Source organism: Diceros bicornis, chromosome 13 (assembly GCF_020826845.1).
Source record: "Diceros bicornis minor isolate mBicDic1 chromosome 13, mDicBic1.mat.cur, whole genome shotgun sequence".
In the NCBI taxonomy this organism is placed as follows: domain Eukaryota; kingdom Metazoa; phylum Chordata; class Mammalia; order Perissodactyla; family Rhinocerotidae; genus Diceros; species Diceros bicornis.
In genome coordinates, this window is record NC_080752.1 from 34,921,135 (window position 1) to 34,944,127 (window position 22,993).

General features: G+C 56.7%; 1 protein-coding gene across 13 annotated transcripts in view; it reads left to right on the forward strand.

The window, feature by feature from the left end:
• ARHGEF10L (Rho guanine nucleotide exchange factor 10 like) overlaps positions 1–22,993 on the forward strand; it is a 155,474-nt gene that overhangs the window by 64,094 nt on the left and 68,387 nt on the right. For 5 of the 13 annotated variants that reach the window (XM_058553030.1, XM_058553029.1, XM_058553031.1 and 2 more), the window contains 7 exons: positions 5,663–5,754; positions 7,472–7,555; positions 10,819–10,926; positions 11,366–11,535; positions 16,148–16,264; positions 19,080–19,188; positions 21,718–21,824. In XM_058553030.1, coding sequence (XP_058409013.1) covers positions 5,663–5,754; positions 7,472–7,555; positions 10,819–10,926; positions 11,366–11,535; positions 16,148–16,264; positions 19,080–19,188; positions 21,718–21,824 — 787 coding nt within the window. The other 8 variants (XM_058553040.1, XM_058553041.1, XM_058553033.1 and 5 more) reach the window with 7 other exon arrangements.

Genomic DNA, 22,993 nt, shown 5'->3' on the forward strand with positions numbered 1-22,993 from the left:
CAGAGAGAGAGTGAAAGGTGTCGCACTGCTGGCTTTGAAGGTGGAGGAGGGGGCCACGAACCAAGGAATGCAGGCTGCTTCCAGAGGCTGGGAAAAGACAAGGGAATGGACCCTCCCTTAGAGCCCCAAGAAGGAGCACAGCACTGTCAACACCTTGCTTTTAGCCTAGTGAGACCCACATGGACTTTTGACCTCTGTAACTGGAAGATAATAGATCTGTGTTTGTGTTTTTTTTTTTTTTTGGTGAGGAAGATCAGCCCTGAGCTAACATCTGTTGCCAATCCTCCTCTTCTTGCTGAGGAAGGCTGGCCCTGAGCTAACATCTGTGCCCATCTTCCTCTACTTTATATGGGACACTGCCACAGCATGGCTTGACAAACAGCGCGTCGGTCTGCCCCTGGGATCCGAACCTTCAAACCCCAGGCCGCCGAAGCGGAGCGCGTGCACTTAACTGTCACGCCACTGGGCCAGCTCCTAGATTTGTGTTAAGTTACTAAGTTTGTGGTAATTTGTCACAGCCTCAATAGGAGACTAACACAATAGCCCTGGAAAGAGTGAATTACTTTGGGTTGCATTCTGCAGACCCAGAGAGGTGCAGTCACTGGTCCGAGGGGGCTGGGCCAGCAGGTGGGGGACATGCCAGGCACTGCAGAGACCCAGGCAGACAGCTCTTGTTATTCACCAGGCGCTGTTCTGAGAGCTTTACCTGCCTCGTCTCGTTAACCCTCATGGCGCTCTCATAGGTGGGCACTATTGTAATCCCCACTTTACAGATGCAGAAACAGGCAGAGAGAGGATGCGTCGTCAGCCTAAGGTCACACAGCTGAGATGAGGCAGAACCAGGGTTAAACCCCGTTGGCTTCCAGAACCAGTATTCTAACCCCCTGCACTCCCATTTCCGGTGTAGATCTGCTTTGGATCCGCCCGCCTACACTTCAGCTACTTGACCAGGACCTGCCCGTTGCCTTATCTGCCTAACCCTCCATTTCCTCTCTGGAACGTGGAGGATGAAATGAGGTATAAGGATCAGACGCCCCGTCAGCGAGCTGCTCTCTATCACTGTCCCCAAAGGGTGTGGGCCTGCCTGGGGCAGACTCTGGGGCGCAAGGGACCCGCGCTGGCCAGGGCACTGCTTAACGTTTCCTGAGATGTGTTTTCTGTCTCTCTTTCTTTTCTTTTGCTTAGTAATAGTCATATATGTTTATTGTAGAAAAATTGTAGTACAGAAAACTTGAAGTACAGAAAACGATGGACTAAAGGCAAGCGTTCTTTCTCCCGCTGTGTGTTTCCGTCCAGTATCGCTGCTGTGCACGTGTACGAGCGTACGTAGTTTTTTTAATACAACTGTGGTTTTATTGCAAGTGCTGTTTCACGGCTCACTTTCTGACCTAATTGCCCATCGTGAGCATTTTCCCACGGGAACCTGTGCTCTTCTACGACACCCCACTTGGCTCTCCATCAGTTGTTGCTGGGGGTGCAGCGCCTGTCCGCGGTGTGACTGCCGAGCCCGGGCTCTCGAGATGTCGTGGGGGAGGTGGTGCGCCCAGAGCAGAGGCCAGAAGCGGGGTCTGGGTGGGCGTCTGTGGCTATGGGGCCAAGCTCATGTGTTGAGATGGTTCCCGGGGGCCATCATGCTCCCTCCCCATTGAGGACTGTGTTGTGGGGACTGTGTACTAAGTCGGGGCCCCTCCGCAGACTTCCCCTGGGGGCTCCTCACCACTCTACTCATCCAGTAAGTGGATTTGTGACCATGTGTGGGGTGGCACGGGACAAACAGACTGAGTCCCTGAACCCTTCTGTATGTGAGGGATGGCTGGGCTCCAGTGTGAAGAGGTGGATGCATGCAGGTGGTGGTGGGGCCCTGTAACTGGGGAGGATGGAGGGGAAGGATGGGGGAGGGAGGTACGCACCAGGAGGATTTATCGTGGGCCAGACCCTGTGCTCAGTATTGTGCATGCCTTCTGTATTTACTCCTTACCAGAACCCTAAGAGGGAGGTACTGTTGCCCTATTTCACAGATATGGAAACTGAGGCAAATAGAGGGACTGAGTGCTTTACCTGCGTTATCTCATTGTATCTTCACAACAGAAAGTAGAAGTGATTATTCACGCTGTTCCACAGCAGCTCTGGGACCTTAAGTGACTGTCCTGGTGTGCAGAGCCAGGTGGCAGAGCTGCGGTTTTATCCCAGGTCTGTTGGCTCTGGAGTGTACTCCTCTTCACACCTCAAGCCCATCAGCCCCGGGTCGCAAGCCTGGCTGCACATTGGAGCCCGTGGGGGGCTTTAAACACACTGATGCCAGGCCCCTCCAGACCGATGGGTCAGAATCAGTGGGCAGAGCCCCTGGGCCGGCATCTGTGAGGAGCTTCCTGGGTAACTGCAGTGGGGAGCTGCTTTGAATTATCCCACCAGATCATGTTTAAGGCCCCTGGCTCTAACATGCTACACGAACCAGAAAGTGGCCAGGGCTAAAAAGAAATCTGGCAACAGGCTCTGAGCTTAATGTTTTTGCTTCTTTTGTGTCTCTTGGATTTAGGGGTGGTGGAGATGGTGGTGGGGAATTTCAGGAGGGGGTGATGCTCTGAGTAGGGCCACCCCGGGCAGGCCCTGCTGTCATGGCTCTCTACGCTACAGATTGAGTTTGACTCAAGGCCTTATAAGGCAAATGTTATTCGGGTCCTTTCTGTTCTCCGAAGGTGGAATTCTTTCCTCTTTCGTATTTTTGCCCTGGAAAAGGCCCCGGGAATGCCCCGTGTGTGTGTGTGTGCCCAGCCGGCAGGAATCCTCAGACTGTTCTGGTTTTGGGTGGTCTTCTGACTATTGTGTAGCTTCTGGGAAGGGACCCTGTGGAGTCTGCTGTCCGTAGAGATTTGCTGAGAAACGGGAGGGGGCCAGTAGCATGGAGAAAATTGCCCCACGCAGCAGCAGGGGCGGGGGCACTGCCATTGTCTGGAGTGGAGCATCTGTCATCACCGAGTGTCCACTCTGTGCTGGGGCTGACGGCATGGGGCCACCAGGACAGACAGATCCCTGGTGTCCCAGAGCACTCACTACCCCCTTGTCCCCAGCTTGTCCCTGGAGAGAGAGGAGGTGGGTGCAGAAGGTGCCCTGAGCTCCGTGGCGGCCTTCTGGTGCACTTGACCTAAGTCTGGTCGACGACCGCTGTCGCTGGGGGCCTGGAGAGGGCCTTTTGTCTGTCTCGTGCCTTTTCTTTTTTGTGGAGCTCCTCAGTCTCTGCTCCCCTCCATGGACTTGCTCCTTTCCTTTGCATTCAGGTGGCCGTGGCCTCACCTTGTAAGACTGATGTCACCCTAGTCCTCTGGCCTTTCTCTCATGTGTAAGCTGAGAGGCCTTAGAAGTGCGGGAAGCTCAGATAAGAATGAGGTAATTGGCCTATTATTGCTTTTTATGGCTCTTTTATTACCTGGAACCTTTGAGGAGGCCTCCCAAGGAAGGAGTGTTGGCTCACAGGGGGAATTACACTCTCCAGCCAGGCAGCAGCTGGGAGAGGCTGCCCCCTGGGTGGGTGGTGGCCTGGGGCAGTGGGAAGGGGCGAGGAGGAGGAGGAGGAGGAGGAGGAGGCGCCCCCAGCATCATCTCTTACCGAGCTGTCCTCTTCCCTCTCCTGGGAGGCCCTCCGCCCGTCCTGTCTGCCTGGGGAGCACCTGCTCCAGGCTGGGGGGCAGGAAGTGCACGTCAATTCTTGGCAAGAGTGCCTGCTGTCTTGGACAGTTGAAGGCCTCTGACCTCAGATTGGCAGATGTGGCCTTTTTTTTTTTAATTTATTTTTTTGGTGAGGAAGATTGGCCCTGAGCTAACATCCGTTGCCAGTATTCCTCTTTTTGCTAAGGAAGATTGTCCCTGAGTTAACTTCTGTGCTCATCATCCTCTACTTTGCATAGGGGATGCCTGCATGGCTTGATGAGCAGCGTGTAGGTTTGTCCCCGGGATCCGAACCTGTGAACCCCAGGCCGCCAAAGCAGAGTGCACGAACTTAACCACACAGGCCACCGGGCCAGCCCCAAGATGTGGCCTTTTTTTTTGAGCCTGGGATTTTTTTTTTTTGAGAAGTAACCATTTTTTTTTTGAGGAAGATTGGCCCTGAGTTAACATCTATTGCCAATCTTCCTCCTTTTTTCTCCCCAAAGCCCCAGTAGATAGTTGTATGTCACAGTTGTACATTCTTCTAGTTGCTGTATGTGGGACGCGGCCTCAGCATGGCTTGATGACTGGTGCGTAGGTCTGCCCTTAGAATCCGAACCCGCAAACCGAGGGCCGCCGAAGTGGAGCACGTGAACTTAACCGCTATGCCACCAGGCCAGCCCCCCTGAGCCTGGGATTTAAAAAAACAAACAAAAACTTTCACTTTGGAATAGTTTCATATTTACATAAAAGTTGTAAAGGTAGAGTTCCACTTACCCCCTCACCCTGTTTCCCGTCGTCCACATCTTGCACAACCACGAACATTTGTCAAAACTGAGAATACCAATCACTGAAGCCCAGACTTTGTCCGGTTTTCTACTTGTGTCCTTTTTCTATTCCAGGACCCCTCACTGCAGTTAGCTGTCGTTTCGCCTGCTCTGCTCTGTGACGGTTTCTCTGTCTTCCCTTGGTTTTCAGGATCTCGAGAGCGTTGAGGAGTCATGGGCAGCTATTTTGTAGAACATCCCCCAAGCTGGGTTTCCTTGGCATTTTTCTCATGACTAGACTGAGGTTCTGGGCTGGGGCTGAGAATACCAGAGGTGAGGCACCTTCTCGTCACGTTGTATCAGGGGTGCGTGGCGTCCCCGTGACGTCACTGGAGGTGTTCACTTGACCACGTGGTTAAGGGGTGTCTGCTGTTCCCCCACTGCCTCCCTTCGCGTCTCTGCTCCTGGGATGGGAGTCTCTAAGTCTGGCCCGTCCTCTGGTGTGTGTGTGTGGATTAAGCTCTGCCCCCCACGCCCGGTCTGGTGAAGCTTCGCAGTTCTTGTTTCTCACAAGAGGCAGGGATCCTCAGCCCCCGCCTCCACGTTGCACGTGGGAGAATGGGAGGCTGGGGATTCCCACTGGGTCTGCCCTGGGGGAAAGACTGGGTGTCCTTGCCTGGAGAGCACTCGATCCTCATCACCGTGAACACATTTGATCTCTGTGCTCTTGTAAAGCAGCAGGTCAGCATTGCAGTGCCTTCTTTTTTTCTTTTTCTTTTTTTTTGGTGAGGAAGATCAGCCCTGAGCTAACACCCATGCGAATCCTCCTCTTTTTGCTGAGGAAGACTGGCCCTGGGCTAACTAACATCCATGCCCATCTTCCTCCACTTTATATGGGACGCCGCCACAGCATGGCTTGACAAGCGGTGCGCGTCCCGGGACCCAAACCCGGGCTGCCAGCAGCGGAGTGCACGCACTTAACCACTATGCCATGGGGCCGGCCCCTGCAGTGCCTTCTAAAGATGAGGACACTGAGGGGCAAGGGGCTGGTCCAAGGCCAACGCTGCCGTGGCCTCCTCGGCCCTCCTGACTGAAGACCGTGAGGGCAAGTGGCTCCTGGCCCTCAGTCCCACCCCTGCTGCTCTGGTGAGGGGCTGCCGGAGGCTTTGGGGAACTAGCCGTCCCATCCCTTCCGGCTCACCGGCACCATCCCCGTCCCTCCTGGCTCACTGGTGCTGTTTCTCGGCCCACAGGGTACCGGCAGTGGTGAGCAATGGGGACGCCGTGGACACAGCTTTCTCTGGGGTCCGGAGTTCCAGCTGGAGGCGGAAGAGCTCCCGTCGTCGTAAGTCTGCTCCCCTCCAGGTCTTGGCCCCAGGAGGGTGGTGCCAGGATAACCTCAGAGTCCCCTTCTTTAGGCCGAGAGAGCTGATGTTGGCTCATGGGAGCCAAGGGGTCGTCCTCACTCGGTGGGCTGCTGTGGGCTTGGTGGCAGCTCTGAGGTGGACCGGCCACTGCCCACGCTTGACAGTTGCCCCCGTTTGCTGCCCGATGGGAGCCGTGGTGCAGGAGTAGATCACACATTCTATGGTTCATCCGTTCCCCAAATGCTTCTGAAGCTCCTACACTGGGCCATGATGGTCTGGGCGGTGGGTGTACCCTGGTGACCAAGACGAGGTCCCTCTGACACATTGGCAGGCAGCTATGTGAGGGCGGGTGCCAGGAGGGGGAGGTAGAATTAGGAGAACCCGTGAGTTCTGAAGGCAGAGAGCGAGGGGGCAGGGGGCAGGGGGCAGGGAAGGCGTGTCCAGGCAGAGGGGCCAGCTTGTGCCGGAGGCCAAGGGCGAGGGGTTGCCTGGCTCCTGGGAAGCAGCAAGCCTCGGCGTGGTGGAGGGTAGTGTCTAAGGGGTGAATAGGGCGAGGTGGGACTGCTGTCTCCCCAGTTCCTCTCAGGTCCTCGGAGGCCATGCTTTTCCTAAGGCAACAGGGAGCCATGAGAGGCAGTGATGCGGCCGCATCTGCAGTTCAGTCCAGTCACCGTGGGCGGGCGGGCGGGGGGTGGGGGGTGAAGCCACAAGACAAGGTGCAGTGGCTGGAGTGAGCAGGTGTCCAGGGAAAGGGGGGCTGATGGCCGGGACGAGGGACCTGGAGAGCGGTGGGCTGGTTGAGGGCCTTGTGGGAGGCAGAATCCATGGAGGGGGAGAGGGGGCCAAGAAGGGGCCCTGGGACCACTGGAAGCAATGCAGTCATGACAGCGGGGACTTCAGAGTCCATCTGGTCCCCTGTCTTCCCGAAGGCCTGTGGGGTGAGGACAGGATCCTATCCGGGTGGGGACTGGTTTTCAAAACCCCAGCTCTGCAGGGCCCCAGGCTCCTAGAAGAGGGAGGGGAGAGATTGGGTGCACAGTTTCACTGGGAGACCGCCTTAAATTTTGCATCTAGGGTGCTGCTAACATGGGCAGCGTGTGTGCTCTGCCCTGCTCATAGCCTGCCCAGCGAAATGTTAGAGAGGGATGTGCTCATTTGCTGAAATTTTCACCAATCAGAACCCTGCTAGGTGAGCTTTGGGGGCCTCTCCTTAACCCCAGTCTCCGTCCCCCCGCCTCCATCATTGTACTCACTAGGGCTGCTTTGCCCTCCCCGGCCTCTGGCTCCTTTTGGGGTCGTCCTGGGGGCCTGGATGACTGAAGATGCTCCTGGGCCCCAGGGCACAGGTGCTGGGTCTGCTTCATGCTCCCAGCAGGTGTCGTGAGTGGAGCAGCTGCCACGTGAGCCAGATGGGCAGGCCTGTGGGTGGCAGGGAGGCAGGTGGGGGTCTGCCGCGGTCACTGCGGGGGCTCCTTGGAGGGGTGGGGGGCGGGGAGAAGCAGTGGAATCAGCGTCCTCTGAGAGCAGCAGCAGGCAGGGGCTCCCCAGGGGCCGGGCCGGGTGATGCCGGTGGAGCCGGCAGGGTGCCGCGGAGGGAGCTGCCAGCTGGTGCAGTCCTGATGTCAGTCTGGCAGCCGCCTCCTGCCTGGGCCGCCACAGCCTCGTTCCTGCTCTTCTCCTCTCCCTTCCCTCCAGTCGACCGGTTCACTTTCCCCGCCCTGGAAGAAGATGTGATTTACGACGACGTCCCCTGCGAGAACCTGGATGCCCATCAACCGGGTAGAGCCTCTCTTACGCCTCCCTGCTTCTCTTGGGGACCCTGGCGGGCGGGGCGGGGCCTGGGGAGGGTCTTCTTCCATTTCCTTCCCCGCCCCACTCAGCCCATTGCTCCTCCTCCTTGCTTTTAAAAACCACTGCAGTCATCGGGAGAGTCGGGAGCCGGCTGAGGGTGTGGCCAGGCTGGGGCTGGGGAGGAGTTAGGGCTTCACGGGTCCCCGGGCAAGGCATTTCACCTCTCCAAGCCTCCATTCCTCTCGCAGGGAAATGGGATAATAGTCCGGGCTTCCCAGGACTGTCGGGGAAAATGACAGGTTGTTAAACCCAAACAGTGAAGCAGAGAAACTCAGGAAAGCCTGTACCCTGCTCTGACAGAGGCCCGCAGTGGGCCGGGAAGGTGGGGAGATTGTGGCTGCAGGGGAGGCAGGGTGGAGGGGGGTGAGTCCTACTGGAGCTGGGCCCCAATACTCACCAGCCAGAGGCGGGCTACCCAGGGAGGAGGGGTATTTAATAACAATTCACGGTAGGATCCATGTTTGCTTGAACACATTAGGCCAGCGACTCCATGTTTTATCTCATATAATCTGTTTCAAAACTTTGATTTGGGGTATTCCATCCTCATTCTATGGACAAGGAAACTGTAGAGGTAGGATTGAGATTCAAACTCAGGTCATTCTGACTCCAAGTCCAGTGCTCTGTCCACTACCACAGGAGGACTGGGGCAGTATTTTATGACAGATGAAGCACATTTGTTCCCACTGTCCAATCAACGCCATGAGGTCAACAGGGCAGGGCTTATGGCTCCAGTTGACAGTCTCATCAGAGAGGTTAATCCACCAGCCCCAGATCACACAGCCAGGATTTTATGGACATCTGCCTGACTCTGCTTTTTCTATTACACTATTCTGCCTGCTTTCAGGGGCTCCCCATCTGGTGGGGGAAACACAGCTCCTGTTTTTGAGGAACTCCTAGTCTGGTAGGGATGGCTGCCGCCATCCTTGGGTTGTGCACAGTCCAGTGGGAGAGACACACAACAAGGCCCGAGGGCCCCAGAGCCGCACTCCTGACTCCTTTCCCAGGAACAGGGACAGATGGGCCAATGATATGTGCATCCCTTTAGCAAGCCCCAGATGAACCTGGAGCACGTTTCTCTGCTTGTGGCTCCTTTGAATCAGGAGAGGTGGGAAAGGGCACACTGTTGGGCGGCAGTGGTGTCTTGTAGGGGGTCCCAGAGCCGGGAGCCCTGAGTGGCCTGAGCCCATTGTTTGACCCCTTTGGGCTGTTTTGCCACCTCAGTCAAATCAAGCAATGAATTACTTGGTCCCAGTCTGCACTGAGCACTGGTGCTCAGTGGTGTCCCCAGGGTCTGGGGATATGGCATGTCCCTGTCATCCTGCAGTTTACCCTGAGGTGGTTAAGAGCAAGTGGCCTGGGAGTCAGCTCCGAGCCTGCAAATTGAGGACCAGGAGCCCCACCCCAGGACCCCCACCCACAGGGCCGTGGGAGGATTGAGGGAGACCAGGCTGTGGCCGGCCCTCAGCAGTGCGCTGCACGAGGAATGCTGTTGTCAGTATTACGCCTGCCAGGGCCCAGCACTGACCTGGGTGGATTGACGTGGGCCCCACAGGGGCTCAGTGGGGAGGTTGTCAGCTGAGGAGCGGACCACACATGCCAGCGGACACACACGGCCCTGGGTTCAAATCCTGGCTCTGCCACTGATTAGGGCACAGGGCTCTGTTCCTTGGGGCCATGGCTTCTTCGTGTAAAATCAGAATATCATCCTGACCTCACAGCACTTTGGGGAAGGTCACACCAGAGAACTTCTGCTTCATCTCTCTGGGCCTCAGTTGACGCATCTGTAAAATCGGGGCAATAATAGCTTCATCCTTGGGGTGTCGTGAGGATGCCATGAGATCGTTGACGTGATGGTAGAGCACTGAGCGAGTGGTGGTAAGTGCTTTGGAAGGGGTCGTGATCTTGAGCATCGGTGAGGACGGAGGCTCCAGGAAGCAGGGCGCGGAGACCAGAACCACCGTGAGGCCCCCGAAAGCTGAGGAATTGGCACAGGCTCAGGAGTCTGGTGCACTGTCTCCACTGGAGGGAGTGTTTCTAAACGCGCCCACGTGATCAGCAGGGTGGCGAGGACTCATTAGAAGGCAGCGTGGTGAATGGATGGAGCCCGGCCTAGGAGTCTGCCGCCCCTCCCTGTGTACTGCCTGACCTTGGGCAAGCTATGTAGCTTCTCCTGGCTGCTGCTTTCTCATCTGTCTAATAGGAGGGGGTGATAATTTGCACCTGTTGACTCCACAGGGCTGCTGGGAGAATCCAGTGAGAGAGGTGGCATGTAGATGTAGGGGGGCGGGGGCTGGTGGCCCTTGGCCCTTGGAAGCGCGGGGAGGTAGACATTCGAGATGCCTCCTTCTTCCTCAGAGGCAGCCCCAAGAACTGGGCTCTGCCCCTTTGCTCACAAGTTGTGGAGCCTCGGCTGCAGTAACAGGACGATCAGTCCAGCCTTGTAAAGGTCACAGCCTGGTCACCAGCTGCTCCACTCCCTCGAGACGCTAGTCACTATTATCTTTTGCTTAAAAATAACCCTGTGCTCCCTCCCAATCCTGGGACATGGGTCTCTGGCTAAGCCTCGGAGCGTCTGTTTTGTTGTTTGGCTGACAATCTCCCAGACCCATCAGCCCCCCAGCTTTCCTGTGGGGTGGAGGTGGGGGCTCTGACACTGAGCCCACCCGGAGCCCCCACGAGTAAGGATCAGCTGCTCTCTGCTGAGTGCTTGCCGTGTGCCAGGCTCTTTGCTGGAGCGTTCTGTACATATTTTATTTACTTGAACTTTCAGCTTATTATTATCCCCTTTGGAGAGAGGTCTCCAAAAACCGAAGCTCCCTGTTCTTGAGCACACGTGCTCTCTGAGCAGATTTTGTTAACCCTTCCCTGTGCTGTATTTCTTCTGTGTTGACAAAAGCATTTCATCTTCCTGCACTTTCTGGAGGCCATCCTCACTTTGTGAGGCCTGCCGCTCAGTTCTTCTCCAGATGACAGATGGGAAGTGAAGCCCAGAGGCTGAAGGTGAAGCCCGAGATCTCCCAGCGCTGGAGCTGGAGCTGGGCTGGGACCCCATATTCTGTCCCGGGAAAGTGGCTTTCCCCCCTCAGCCTGGAAGAAGCGTCTCCCGCCCAACTTGGCAGGAACCCCAAGAGTGCTGGGCTCTGGTGGCCCCTGTCCCTCTAGGCCAGTGGACTCTCAACTCTTGTTCCCAGTTTTCAGTTCAAGGCATTTGCTGTGGGGCTTTGGAGGAAAAGGGAACGTTCCTGGACGCTGGGCCAGGTGCGCCCCCTACTGGACCCACACGGAAACTCAAAATTGGGGTGAGGGATCCCGGCTCATTTAATGCTCCCGACCGTCTCCATTTTACCCCCGAGGATGCTGAGGTCAAGACTTGGTGCCATGTCTTCTCTTTTCCCCTAAGAAGTGCCTGGGAGGCCCAGAGTGAGCACTCGGATCCCAGCAAAGTAATGCTGATGGCGGGAGAAGTTCATGAGCCATCGTGTGCCTGGCTCACTTCTTGTGCTTTTCTGCATTTTTTGTGTCCTCCTCACTCTACGGGGTGGATGTTGTGTTGTCCTTGCCTCCCTTTTATGGATGAGGAAGTGGAGCTGGGGCCCCAGGGCCTGGGCCTTCACTGCACCTCATGCCACCCCTAGAGGGGAATTTCTAACCCCTCCCTGCCTGCGGGGGCTCAGAAATGGGGTCTGGTGGGCTTGGCCTCGAGGCCTCCGCTCACCAGCCCTGTCCCTTGGCCAGCAGGGGCGGAGAGGAACCTGCTCTACGAGGATGTGCACCGGGACAGGGCGCCCCAGGGGGCGGAGGACCTAGGCTGGAGCTCCAGCGAGTTTGAGAGCTACAGCGAGGACTCGGGGGAGGAGGCCAAGCCGGAGGCAGAGCCCGCCAAGCACCGAGTGTCCTTCCAGCCCAAGGTGAGGGGGCGGGGGTGTCTCTCACCCCAGCCAGGGCACCGAGACCCCTCAGGGCGGGGTAAGCCGGGTGGTGAGGGCCAGGCCTGAGACTTGTGTGTAAACATCAGTGATTCTCAGGAATGTGTGGTGAGAGAGACAGAAGTGGCCCAGATAATCCCGAAACAGGAAATGATCCACCAGCATTGCCGTTTGGCAGTGGAGAGCCCCACACCTAGGATGGGTGTAGTTAATACCTGTCACAGGGGCTACCCCCACTCATTCCTATGGCGGACCCCGGCAGTTTGGTTATGATGCTCCTGGGCTCAGATCTGGCTTCAGAAGCCTCCTCAACACAGTGCTCCAGGCAGCCCAACCACCTGATTAGAGTTGGCACTTGGGTCAAATCTTCTTGATCTGTCCGTCCTACAGGATGCCTTCTCAGACCAATCCCAGACCCATACAGCCCTCTGGGCTGCTGTGGCTAAGACCAAGCTTCTCTCCAGGGCCTTTCAAATTGCTCTCCGTGCATTGGTCTCTTCCAGCGTTCCTGCCTGGAGCAGGGTTCATTCAGTCGATTTCATGGAGAGAGCCACGGAAGCCACGAGGAGGGCGGATTGTCTGCTTCCTCCTTCCCTGTGGCTGCCTGGCTCCTCCCATTTGTTCTGTAGAAGCCACCAGAAGGCGGATTCTATCCATGCCGAGATTTGGGATTTAATGGGAGCAGCTGCTTATAGACAGGCCCTGCCCGACCAGAGGTGACAGGGTCCCTCTCGGGCTCCCTTTGAAAAGACACAGACAGGCAGGCTGGCTCACCCTGTCGGCCAGTCCTGCCTGAGGTGGGGCAGGGACAGGACAAGGGGCCCCAGGCCTGGGCTGGGATTTGGGGGCCTCTAACTCCAAGTCTTTCCCATTGCCTCCTGCCCCTTTCTGAACTTGGGGATCCCCTCTGAGAGCGGTGCTGGCCAGAGCAGCACCCCCACTTCAGAGTCTTGGGACAGACTCTCCTCAGATCAAGACGGGCTCCCCAAGTCCTTGGGAAGTCTGGGGGCTGAGCAGGTCTCTCCTGAACCCCGGTCTCCTCGTGGCTGGGCCTCCATGGGCGGGGCCAGGGGGAACGGCCTTGATGTCTTGCTAGCAAAAGAGCTGTGTGTCTGGGACACCTACTGTGCACCCGGTCCATATCTTAGAGTGTGGGCTGGGGTGCCTGGAATGGAAAGACCCCACCCAGGCTCGGGGAGCCCTTGTGGTCTGGGTGGAGATACCGAATATGAAACAGTTTGTCAAAAATGAAGACAAAAATGCCGTTCTGTAAACACAAGCCCATGTACCTGTGGCCACCTGCCTGACACAGTGCAGTCTGATGGGCCAATCCGAGGAGGCTTCCGAGAGGTGAGTTGGGAGCCGGGGTGCAGAAGCCAGAGGAGATGTTCTCAGCCCCTGGCTGTCCCTCCTCATCCCCCACAGCCACTTTCCCAGCCCCTGCCTCTTGCTGGGGACCAGGAGGGAACTGTAGGAGCCTCTCAGAGGGTAGAAGGTATGGGGTACTGAATTCAGGCTCTCTGGGGGGGTGGGCATCCTCAGACTTGCATGGGTATCAGGATCACGGGGGGAGTTGGTTGCAATCACAGGCCTCGCTCCCAGGGACTCTGGTTCAGGGTTTGGTGGGGCCTGGCAGTCTGCTTTTTAACCAGCGCTCTGCCCCCAGGCTGGCCCTCCCCATGGCCGGCCCCAGGGGCGGGGTCTCTGGGGGCTGCCTGTGAGCTCCTGTCCCTCACACCCTCAGGCTGAGGACTTTGGACTCTTCCTCAGCAGACAGACAATGTGGCAGAGTTCTTGGAATTTCTAACCATGAGGACATTTTCTCTGGCCATGGGCCAAGGCTTGGCTGCTTCACGAAGAGCAGGATCCCAGGGAGATGGGCCTGTGGAGGGGCCTTTCTCCCGGCGCCCACCCCTGCCCGGGAAACCCCGCTGAGCTCTGCCTGCAGCACTCTGCCCCTCTGAGCTGCTTCGGGTGCCCCTGCTCCCACGCCTGGCGCTGCAGCGGCTGCATGTTTGGGGCCACGGCTGCGTGGCTGTGTGTTATGTGTGCTGCGGGGCACTGGGCAGCAGAGACCTGGGAAGTCTTTTGTCCTGTCCTTGGAGTCTGACTGGGGGCCTGGCACCCTGCCCAGCTGCAAGAGAACTAGCGGAGCCCCTCCTTCAGATGTCTCGAGAGGCCAGCCCTCAGTGGGTGGATTTTGCCAAAGAAAATGACTGAGGGTCTGCAGAGGGACCTCCTCGGGAGCGCGTGGCCCAGGTGTAAGCAGGAGCCTGATCCCGTTATGTTAACAAGCACCTGCTGGTTGCCACTCATGGTTGGTGGGAGTTGCTTTTTCCAGTTGTGGAAGGGGCTGCGTTGAACTCGTCCACTTTCTGGTTATGATCTCTTCGTAGCCAAGGTCACCGGGATCCAGCTGCCGGGGACTGGGCAGAAATGCCAGCTCTGACCTCAGCCTTGTTCACTCCCCTGGTCTGATCTGGCCAATTCCACAGTTGACCTCTGATCCTAGTTCTTCTGACCCTTAGAGCTGTGGAGGGGCATCCGAAGGCCCAGGGGCTGTCTGATTTTATTGTGTCAGCATTTTATTTATAAATGAAACAGGACTCAGTACAAACCGCAAAGTCCCCAGTTTTTTGGGAGTCTGAGTAACTCTCAGAAGGATCCCTCTCCTGCTCCTTCTTTACATAATAGTGAACGCTTGCCTAGTGTGGTACAGTTTACAAAGCAGTTGCATTTAATTTTCCTCATACCCTAGAGTGCTTGGACTTGTTTGCATTAAGAGTCTCATTTATTTGATCAGAGAACCTAAGTGGCAGAAGCTCAGAGAGGTGAGATGAAGTGGTTAGGGTCACACAGCCGGTAAGTGGCAGAGCTGCAACTCAACATCACATATGACTTGAAAGAAAATCCCTTGTCCATCTGTCCATCCATCCGTTCATCCATCTATCCGTCCCTCCATCCATCCATCCATCCATCTGTCCATCCCTTCATCCCTCCATCCGTCGGTCCGTCCGTCCATCCATCCATCCGTGCATCCATCCATGCATCCATCTATCCATCCATCATTCGTTCCTTCCATCCATCCATCCAACACTCCATCCAAATAACTATCCTTCTATTCAACAAATAATGAGACCTATTATCTGAAGGATAGTATAATAGCTTCCATTTTTTGAACATTTACTAAGCTCTGGGCTTTACAGGTATTGTCCATTTGGTTTTCTCAGTAACTGTATGAAGTTATTATTATTACGGCCTCTTTACCAGTGAGGAAACTGTAGCTCAGAGAGGTAAAGAGACTTTTCCAGCTAGTGAGCGGGGAGCGGTGATTTGACTGTAGGCCTGCCTGCCTCCAGAGCTCCTTCTCTTGATTCCTCTACTTGTCGACTTCTCTGGAAGTAGTACCTGTCTTGGTCTTCCGTATACTTCACCAAATGTCACTATTGCTCATGCAGTTCATGCATTTGAACATCTGTCTGCTCATCTGTCCATCCATCTGTCTTACCAGATAGTATGTAAGGTAGTCTTCCCTCCGTCTTTCCATCCAGTTGCCCTCCCCTCCCTCCCTTCCTTCCTCCATCGATTCCTCCCTCTGTTCATCCACCCCTTCCTCCAGTGGTGTGCTAGAACCATCTCCCCCAGCTCACAGGAACCCGGGAACCAGTTCATGTGCATCTCCTTCCAACTCCACATTCAGTGATGTGTGCATCTCCTTCCAACTCAACCTTCGGTCCTGTCGGTAGCTTGAAGTTGGCCAAGGTGGGAGCATTCCCACCATGGAAATGCTACAAAGCGGGGCTCCTTTTCCTGGAGAACTGGTTGTTAAATATTTACCAGCACAGCACTGCCTCTCTGTCCACCGTTCCATCCATCCTTTATTCATTCACCTGACTGTCTGTTTATCCCTCCATCCATTTGTCCTGCTATACAGTCACTTAACTAAATTTATCCATTCGCTCACCCATCCATCCATTTGTCTGTCCACCCATTCATCCATCCATCCGTCCATCCATGAGCTTGTCCATCCGCTCATCCGTCTTTGTGTTGTCCAACCATCCCTCTGTTCATCTGCTGGTCTTTCTATGCGTTTGCACACTCATCCATTTATCCTCTTGCCCACCATTCCACCCATCTATCCACCTGCCATCCATCCATCTCACAAACTTGCTGAGAGCCTCTTATGTCACAAGCCCTGTGCGGGGCCCCTGGGATGGGGAGATGACTCAGACACAGTCCTTGTTCTCCGAGCATTGTTCCTCTTCCCCGAGAGAGGGAAGCCTGGGCTGTTCTCCTCCCAGCTCCCCGGCAGCACGATTCCCTGCTGCAGAGACCAGCCCCCAGCTGCCTGGCTTGTTGGGGTTGGATGCTGTTGGAGCCGATTCCAGCAGGATCCGATTCCAGGCAGGAGCCTGGCCGGGCTGCTGCTTGGGCCCTGGTCATCCTCAGGTCCCAGATCCTGTCTGCTCCGAGTTGTCCGTCTACCACCTTACCTGAGTCTCCTTTTTCCTCTGATGTCCCTGTTTTGTCTCCTCCCTGTCCCGCCTGCTCCTCTCACCTGCTCTCCTTCTGCCTGGCCGCTTGGGGGCTCCAGCTTTCTCCAGACCTGACTAGGCTAAAGGAGAGATACGCCAGGACTAAGAGAGACATCTTGGCTTTAAGAGTTGGGGGGAGAGACATGCAGGAGCTGAAGCACAAGTACGATTGTAAGGTATTGTCTGTCTGTCCGTCCCAGGTCCTGGGTTGGGCCCAGGGCCTTTCCTTCTGCTCCTGGGGCCACAGAGGGTGGGCCTGAGTCCCAGAGCTGCCCCCAAGACCTGGCACTGGCCGCATCGCACATCTATGCTGGAACTGGTCCATGTCTTCAGCCGTTCCTTTCCATGTTCTTGCCTCTTTCACCCTTAAGTGAAACCTTCACCGTCTACAAGAATTCCTGGGTGGGTTTTCAAACTTTAGGTTCCTCAGAGTGGCCTGGGGTGCTTTGAAAAATGCAGATTCCTGAGCTCCATCCACAGAGATGCTGATTCTGCAGGTCTGGACCAAGGCTCAGGAGTCTGCATATTTGATAACTATGGCGGGTGGGTTTGGGTTACGCTTTGAAAAACGTGAGTGTTGGTGACGTTGGGTGTTCTTCCCCCTCCGAGCTGTTCAGAGAGATCCAGGTTAAGGAAGCTGTAGGAGAAATTGCAGTACCTTTTTCTCAGATGGGACTCAGACTTCTGGATGATGGTATTGACAGCAGTGGCTTCCATTAATTGAGCACCTGCTGTGTGCTATGGGTTTTGAGGACCCGCAGGCCTGGGTTTGAATCCCAGTCCCACTGCTTCCTTGCTGTGTGATCCTGGACAGGCCTCTTGACCTCTCTGAGCCTTGGTTTCCTTGTCTGTGAAATGGGGGCATTAACAGGACCAGCCCCGGGTGTGGATGTGAGGACTAGATGAGCTCAGATCTGTAAGGTGTCAGTGCTCTTGGCACAGCCTCAGAGCTCAGTGGTTGGTGACATTATTATTTGTGCACCTGACTGTTTTGTCCCCAGGGCACCTGGGAGGCAGCTTACTGCTGTCATTTAGTGTCAGTGAGGCCAGCGAGTGAAGGACCTGGCTGGTGGGCACCCCAGCGGTCAGCGGCAGAGCTGGGGTTCAGTCCTGGGTCTGTGCCAAAGCCAGTGCACCCTCCATCCTTTTTTCGGAAGCTGAGGCCTCTCAGGAGGAGGAGGAGGAGGAAGAGGAGAGGCACGTCACAGTTTGCATGCTCTTTTACAGACACCCCCGAGGAACCTGTGACCCAGGGTGGGGGCAGCTTTAACTTCTCAGGAGGCCCTGGCCCTGGCCCTGCACACTGTGAAGATGGGTGGAGGTGGCAGCTTGACTCAGGGACGCCTTTCACGGTGTTTGCCTATTGTTCTTTTTTGTCCAAGAAAATGCCAAGAGAAGGGCCTCCGATGGTTCCCCCATCTGGGAGTCCCTAGGACAGCCCTCATGACGGCTTCCTGCCAGGGCAGGACCTGGGCTCTGGACTGGAGGTTTCCAGTGCGGGTATTGTGAGCCCCTGGAAGAGTCTGTGCGTCTCTGTGCAGTTTTGGGGTCAACATCTGTCCCTCTCGTTAGACTCTCACAGGCCTTCACGACCACCCCACAAAAGGCCAGCAAACGCTGCTGTACAATTGTACTATTTAGATGCAGGGAGGAGCTGGGGACTTCCCTTTCGCCCCGACGATTGTTTCCAGAAAGTCATCCTTGTTCCTGAAAAGCCACCACCCTGCCCGCAGCCCAGCTCCCACTGGGTTTGTGGCAAGCCTCCCTTACCCAGACCCCCTAGAAGTGCGCAGGCCCTTAAGTGGGGACCAAGGGGTTTTTGGAGGAAGGTGATAGTGAGAGCAGAGACCGGAGACCCTCCAGACGAGCGCTCCCCACCTTCAGCAGAGCTTCGGGAAGGAGAGAGTTTTCCTAGAATGGCACTCTCCATTATGATAGCCATGTGGCTATTTACATTTAAATTAATTAAAATTAAATATAATCAGGAATTTGGGTTTTCAGTTGCACCAGCCAGCTTCCAAGTATCCAGAAGTTACATGTGGCTAGTGGCTGCCGTATTGGACAGCACAGAGAGAGAGCATTTCCATCGTTGTAGAAAGTCCTATTGGACAGGACTGGCTGTGCGTCGGGGAAGATGCCATGGCTAGGCTGGGGGGACAAAAAAATGAGTTAGGGGACAGCAGCTCTCTTGCAGGCCCGGGGCTCCCCCAGCGCCCAGGGTGCCCGCTCCCCCCTCCCAGGCACGCCGTCCCCCCACGCCTCGTGCCCTGCTTGGCTTGCTGCGCCCGTGTCCATGGGCCCCTCCCTCCCGAGAGGAGCTGCACTCTGCACTTCCGCCTTCCCCCTTTCCCGGGCAGTGGCTCAGTAAGAAACCTGGCTGTTGGGGGGGCAAGGGATGGGGTTCCTCACTGGGGTTCCGCAGATGGGATGGGGGCCTCCCCTCCTTTTGGTTGCCCCTGAAGTAACCCCTGACACTTGTACAGCTTGTTTCATTGTTCGGTGCACTTTCCCAGACCTTGTCTGCTTAGTCCTCACAGACCCTGGCGAGTCTCAGTGGGGAAACTGAGGCTCAGTGAGGTTAAGACTTGTCCAGAGTCATGCCGCTAGGAAGTGGCGGAGCTGCGATTTGAACCCAGGCCTAGGACTCCAGGCCTCAAGCCTTTTCCCCAGTGTCACACCGTCTCTTTCATTTGACACCTACCCCCGTAGTTTGTCCCAAAGGAAAAAAATTGGTAGGACCTCCCCTTGCTCATAAAGAGGGAAATCCCCCAGGTATGAATGCCTCTTCTCACTCCATCCCAAGAGGTCTTGGGGTGCACTGCCCCGCTGTCTCTCTTGACCTCTACTGCCCACCTCCCTGGGAAGGAATGGGCCCCGGGGTCCTGACGCCAGCAGCCTGGGCCGGGAGGTCTGTGTGGGGCTGGTGGCCTTGGTGGCAGGTGTCCCAGGGCCTCCCTCAGCTTCTCTGATGAGCCCTCTGCCTTTGCTCAGATGACCCAGCTCATGAAGGCCGCCAAGAGCGGGACCAAGGATGGGCTGGAGAAGACGAGGATCGCCGTCATGCGCAAAGTGTCGTTCTTGCACAGAAAAGACGTCCTCGGTGAGGCTCTGCGGGCCCACTGGGAGGCGGGTCGGTGCTCAGCCCTGTGACCGTGGGAACAAGTGGGCGAGGTCACTTGGTGTGTGGGCTCCTCTGGTGTTGGGGGTTGGGGACCGGTCCCAGCCTGTTTCCCACTCTGGCAGGGTGGCTGTCTCTTCTGGGAGGGGCAGGGCCTTTCCCTTTAGCGTCCCCGCCCTTGCTTTTTGTCGTGGCCTTCTGCCTTGGCCTCCTGCCTCCTGCAGTGTCGGGGTCCCCTGGCCGCATCTTTGGGTGCTCCCGTTCATTCCTTCCTTTATCCATCCACCCGTCTCTCCACCAGCCCACATTTATTGAACACCCACCAAGTGCCATGCCCCCTTAGCATCCCCTGGGTCAAGGACACTAAGATGAATTAAGCAGCATTTCTTCCAGGAGCTCTTGGTGCAGTGGGGGAGACAGGCGTGTAAACAGGAGATGACAGTTGAGATCCACCAGCCACACGGTGGGGTACCTGGTGGGAGGTGGGGTACTGTGGTGGGAGCATGGAGGAAATGAGTATGGAATGCGGGAATGAAAGGCCTGGGAAGGGCTGAGAGCAGAAGGAGAAGGAGACCCAGGTCAGTCGGACAGCAGGAAACGGGGCAGGGAACAAGTGCTCCGGGTGGAGGAGCGAGCGCATGCAAAGGCCCAGAGGTGCGGAAGTATGAGATGTCCAAGGAATGAATTTCGTGATAGTCAACGTTTATCGAGTATTTATTGTGTGCCAGGCACTCTCTTAAGAGCTTTACGGTTCCTCACTTAATCCTTATAAACACTAAACAGGTACAGAGGACTGTGCTGATCCCATTTGGAGATGAGGGAACAGGCACAGAGTGGTTCAGTGACTTGCCTGGGGACGCACAGGCATGGAAGGGCTGGAAGAGGCTTCATCTGGCTGGACCGAGGGCAGGAATGAGAGATCGGGGCCAGGTCAGCACGGGCATTGAGGCCAGGGAGAACTTTGAGACTCTGTGCCCTCTTGAAAAGTTGTGTATTTTACCCTCTCTGTGCCTCAGTTTCCTCATCTATACAATGGGGCTAATATGGCATCTGTCTCAGGGGGCTGTGGTGAGGATGACTGAGGAAGTGCATGGAATGAGCCTGGCACAGCGCACGGCCCCTGTGTGACAGGCATTCTTCTCGGTGGGCAGTCACTGAGTGGAGGTATTGCTGCTAGGGCAGCATCTCGCTGGGTTCAGATCTTGGTTCCACGACCTCCTGGCTATGTGACCTTACACAGTTCTTCCCCTCTCGGAGCGGCAGGTTCTTCATCTGTGAAATGGGCTTAACGGTGCAGCAGTAAACCTTTGGGGGGGCCCTGGCCCCCTCCCTGGCCCCCGATGAGGGAGGGGGCAGGCCGAGGAGCCATTCCAAACTTAGTGGAGTGGCTTGGAGAAAGGACAGGGTGCACAGGCCGGCTGGCTGGGAACTGTTCCTGGTCATCCTCCCCACCCCCAGGCCGGCCAGGCGGCCAGCGGGCTCTCCCCAGGCCCTCCCTGCCCCTCCCCTTAGCCCAGAGCCTTTCCTAAAGTGGCCCTCCCACCAGAGGCGTTATTAATAGCCGCGGCAGGGCTCGAATCACCGGCCAAGAATGTTACCCAGTGGCGCATGGGGGAAGAGGAAGCCGCGGGGCCGGCGGCTGGGGTGGGTGCGGAGTGATGCCCGGGGTGCCATGTGGGCCAGGCAGGAGGGCCTCCACCACCCCCACCCTCACGCTGTCATCCGCTGTCCCTCCTCCTCCTCTTCTGTGTCCTGCTCAGGTAAGGGCCCGCCTGGGTGTCCCTGCTCCCTCGGCCCCCCCGGGGTTACTGCCACTTCTCCTTTCTTCCCAGCTTCCCCACAGCGCCCGCTTCCTGCTGCCCACAGCTGCCGCCACTGGGTTTCAGAGCCGTGAGCAGCTGGGGTCCCATCTCCCTGAGCCTGTGTCTCTCTGTTTTGGGGACTGGAACCTCCAAGGGCAGATCCCTGCCCAACCTCCCCTCTTTCTCGCTGCCTGAGCCTGTCTGTCTCCTGTCCTCCATCTGAGACACCCCCAGTCATGCCCATGTGTCCCTATCGGACAACAGTGAACTTTTTTCCTTTTAAATGTTTGCATTTTTTTCTTTTTGAGTGATGAACACAAAAAGCCAAACAGCCCCGTTCTTCTCGGGGCTTACTTTCTTCCTTCTTTTAGGCGTCCAGAAAAATACTATTTTTAGTGCCTAGTGATGGGGACATGGGCAGCCTGGCCTTCGCCAGGCCAGAAGTAGGCGGGTCTGAGCGGGGACACTGGCTTCTGGCAGAGTGGGTTCTGCCAGCCGAGCCCCCGCGGCATGCTGCTTTGTATTGCCTCGCTCGCTTACTCTCATTTATTTATGGACAGACGATTCTCGCAGTGGGTAGCAGTGAGTAGGCCCTGGCCCGTGTGGCTCCAGAGCTGCTCATCCCCACGACCCTGGTCTAGGGTGGGTCCCAGCTCCTGGAGTCTGAGCACACACCTTGCACATGTCACCAGCCCATCTGACTTTCCAGGTGACTCGGAGGAGGAGGACATGGGGATCTTGGAGGTCAGCGTTTCGGACATCAAGCCCCCGGCCCCGGAGCTGGGCCCCATGCCCGATGGCCTGAGCCCTCAGCAGGTCTGTGAGGGGAACGGGGGGTTGGGGGTTTGCAGGGGAGGGGACGGATGGAGGTCCCAGCCTGCTACCTGGGGCCATGCAGGTCTGGGTCTTGAAGGACAAGTGACGGTCAGGGGGCTCCTGGGTCTCTTCTCAGCCAGCTGCACAGACTTCCCAAATTGGACCCCGTGGGTTCTATGCCTTGGTCCTGGGGGGCGGTGGGCCCCAGCGTTTGGAGCACGAGCTTCCCACCCCCACGGCAACCAGAGCAGCTCCTATTACCTGTTTCAAACGAAAGTGTTGTTTGAAGAAAGGGACTGCAATAAAAAAAGGGTTGAGAAGCACTGAGCTAATCCAGCTCAGGGAAGACTCTGGAGGTGCCCGGTGCAATCCTCCGTCCACCTGCCGTCAGGTCGGGCCTCAGAGTCGCCGCGGGCTTCTCCCAGGAGCCGGGGCCCTTGGGGCGATGTCTTCCCTCTCCCAGAGCATCACACTGAGGTCGGGTGGCTTTGCTCTGGGACCTTGGCAGAGTCACGCTGATTCCTTCCCAGTCGGGGCTTTCCCAGCCACGAGACAGTGTGCGAGACCCTGCTTTCCTCTGGCTGTGAGCACACTGTGCACGACGTGTTGGGGCCGCAAGCTCAGTAGAGGGATTTGCTGTTTTGTTTGGTTGGCAGAAAATCCTGATGTTTGGCCTCTTTTGAAATTCAGGGAGATGTGGCCATGCCTCCCGTCTGGGAGTCCATTCCCTGCCTGGCCCCTGACAGGCGCCGAGATGGTACCCCGCCCCCGGCCCAATGCAGCCGGTTGCCAGCAGAGCTGTTGGAGCCAGATGAGACCCCAGGCTTCCAGCTTGTAATCCAGGTGTCCTCTGCCTGGTGTCGGCCGGGTCTCTCTCCTCGGGAGCCTTTTGCGTTTCCTGGTTTAGGCAACGTTGGTTACCCTAGGCCAATGGCTCTCAACCAAGGCGATTTTGCCCCCTAGGGGACATTTTTTTAGTCTGGTGATGTTTTTGGTGGTCACAGCTGGGGGTGCTCCTGGCATCTAGTGGGTGGGGCCAGGGATGCTGCTGAACATCCCACAGGGCAGAGGACAGCCCCCACCTCAGAGACTTATCCGGCCCCAAACGTCGATGTGCTGAGGTTGAGAAATCTGCTCTGGAACGGCTCGGGTACCTGGGGAGTGTTGAC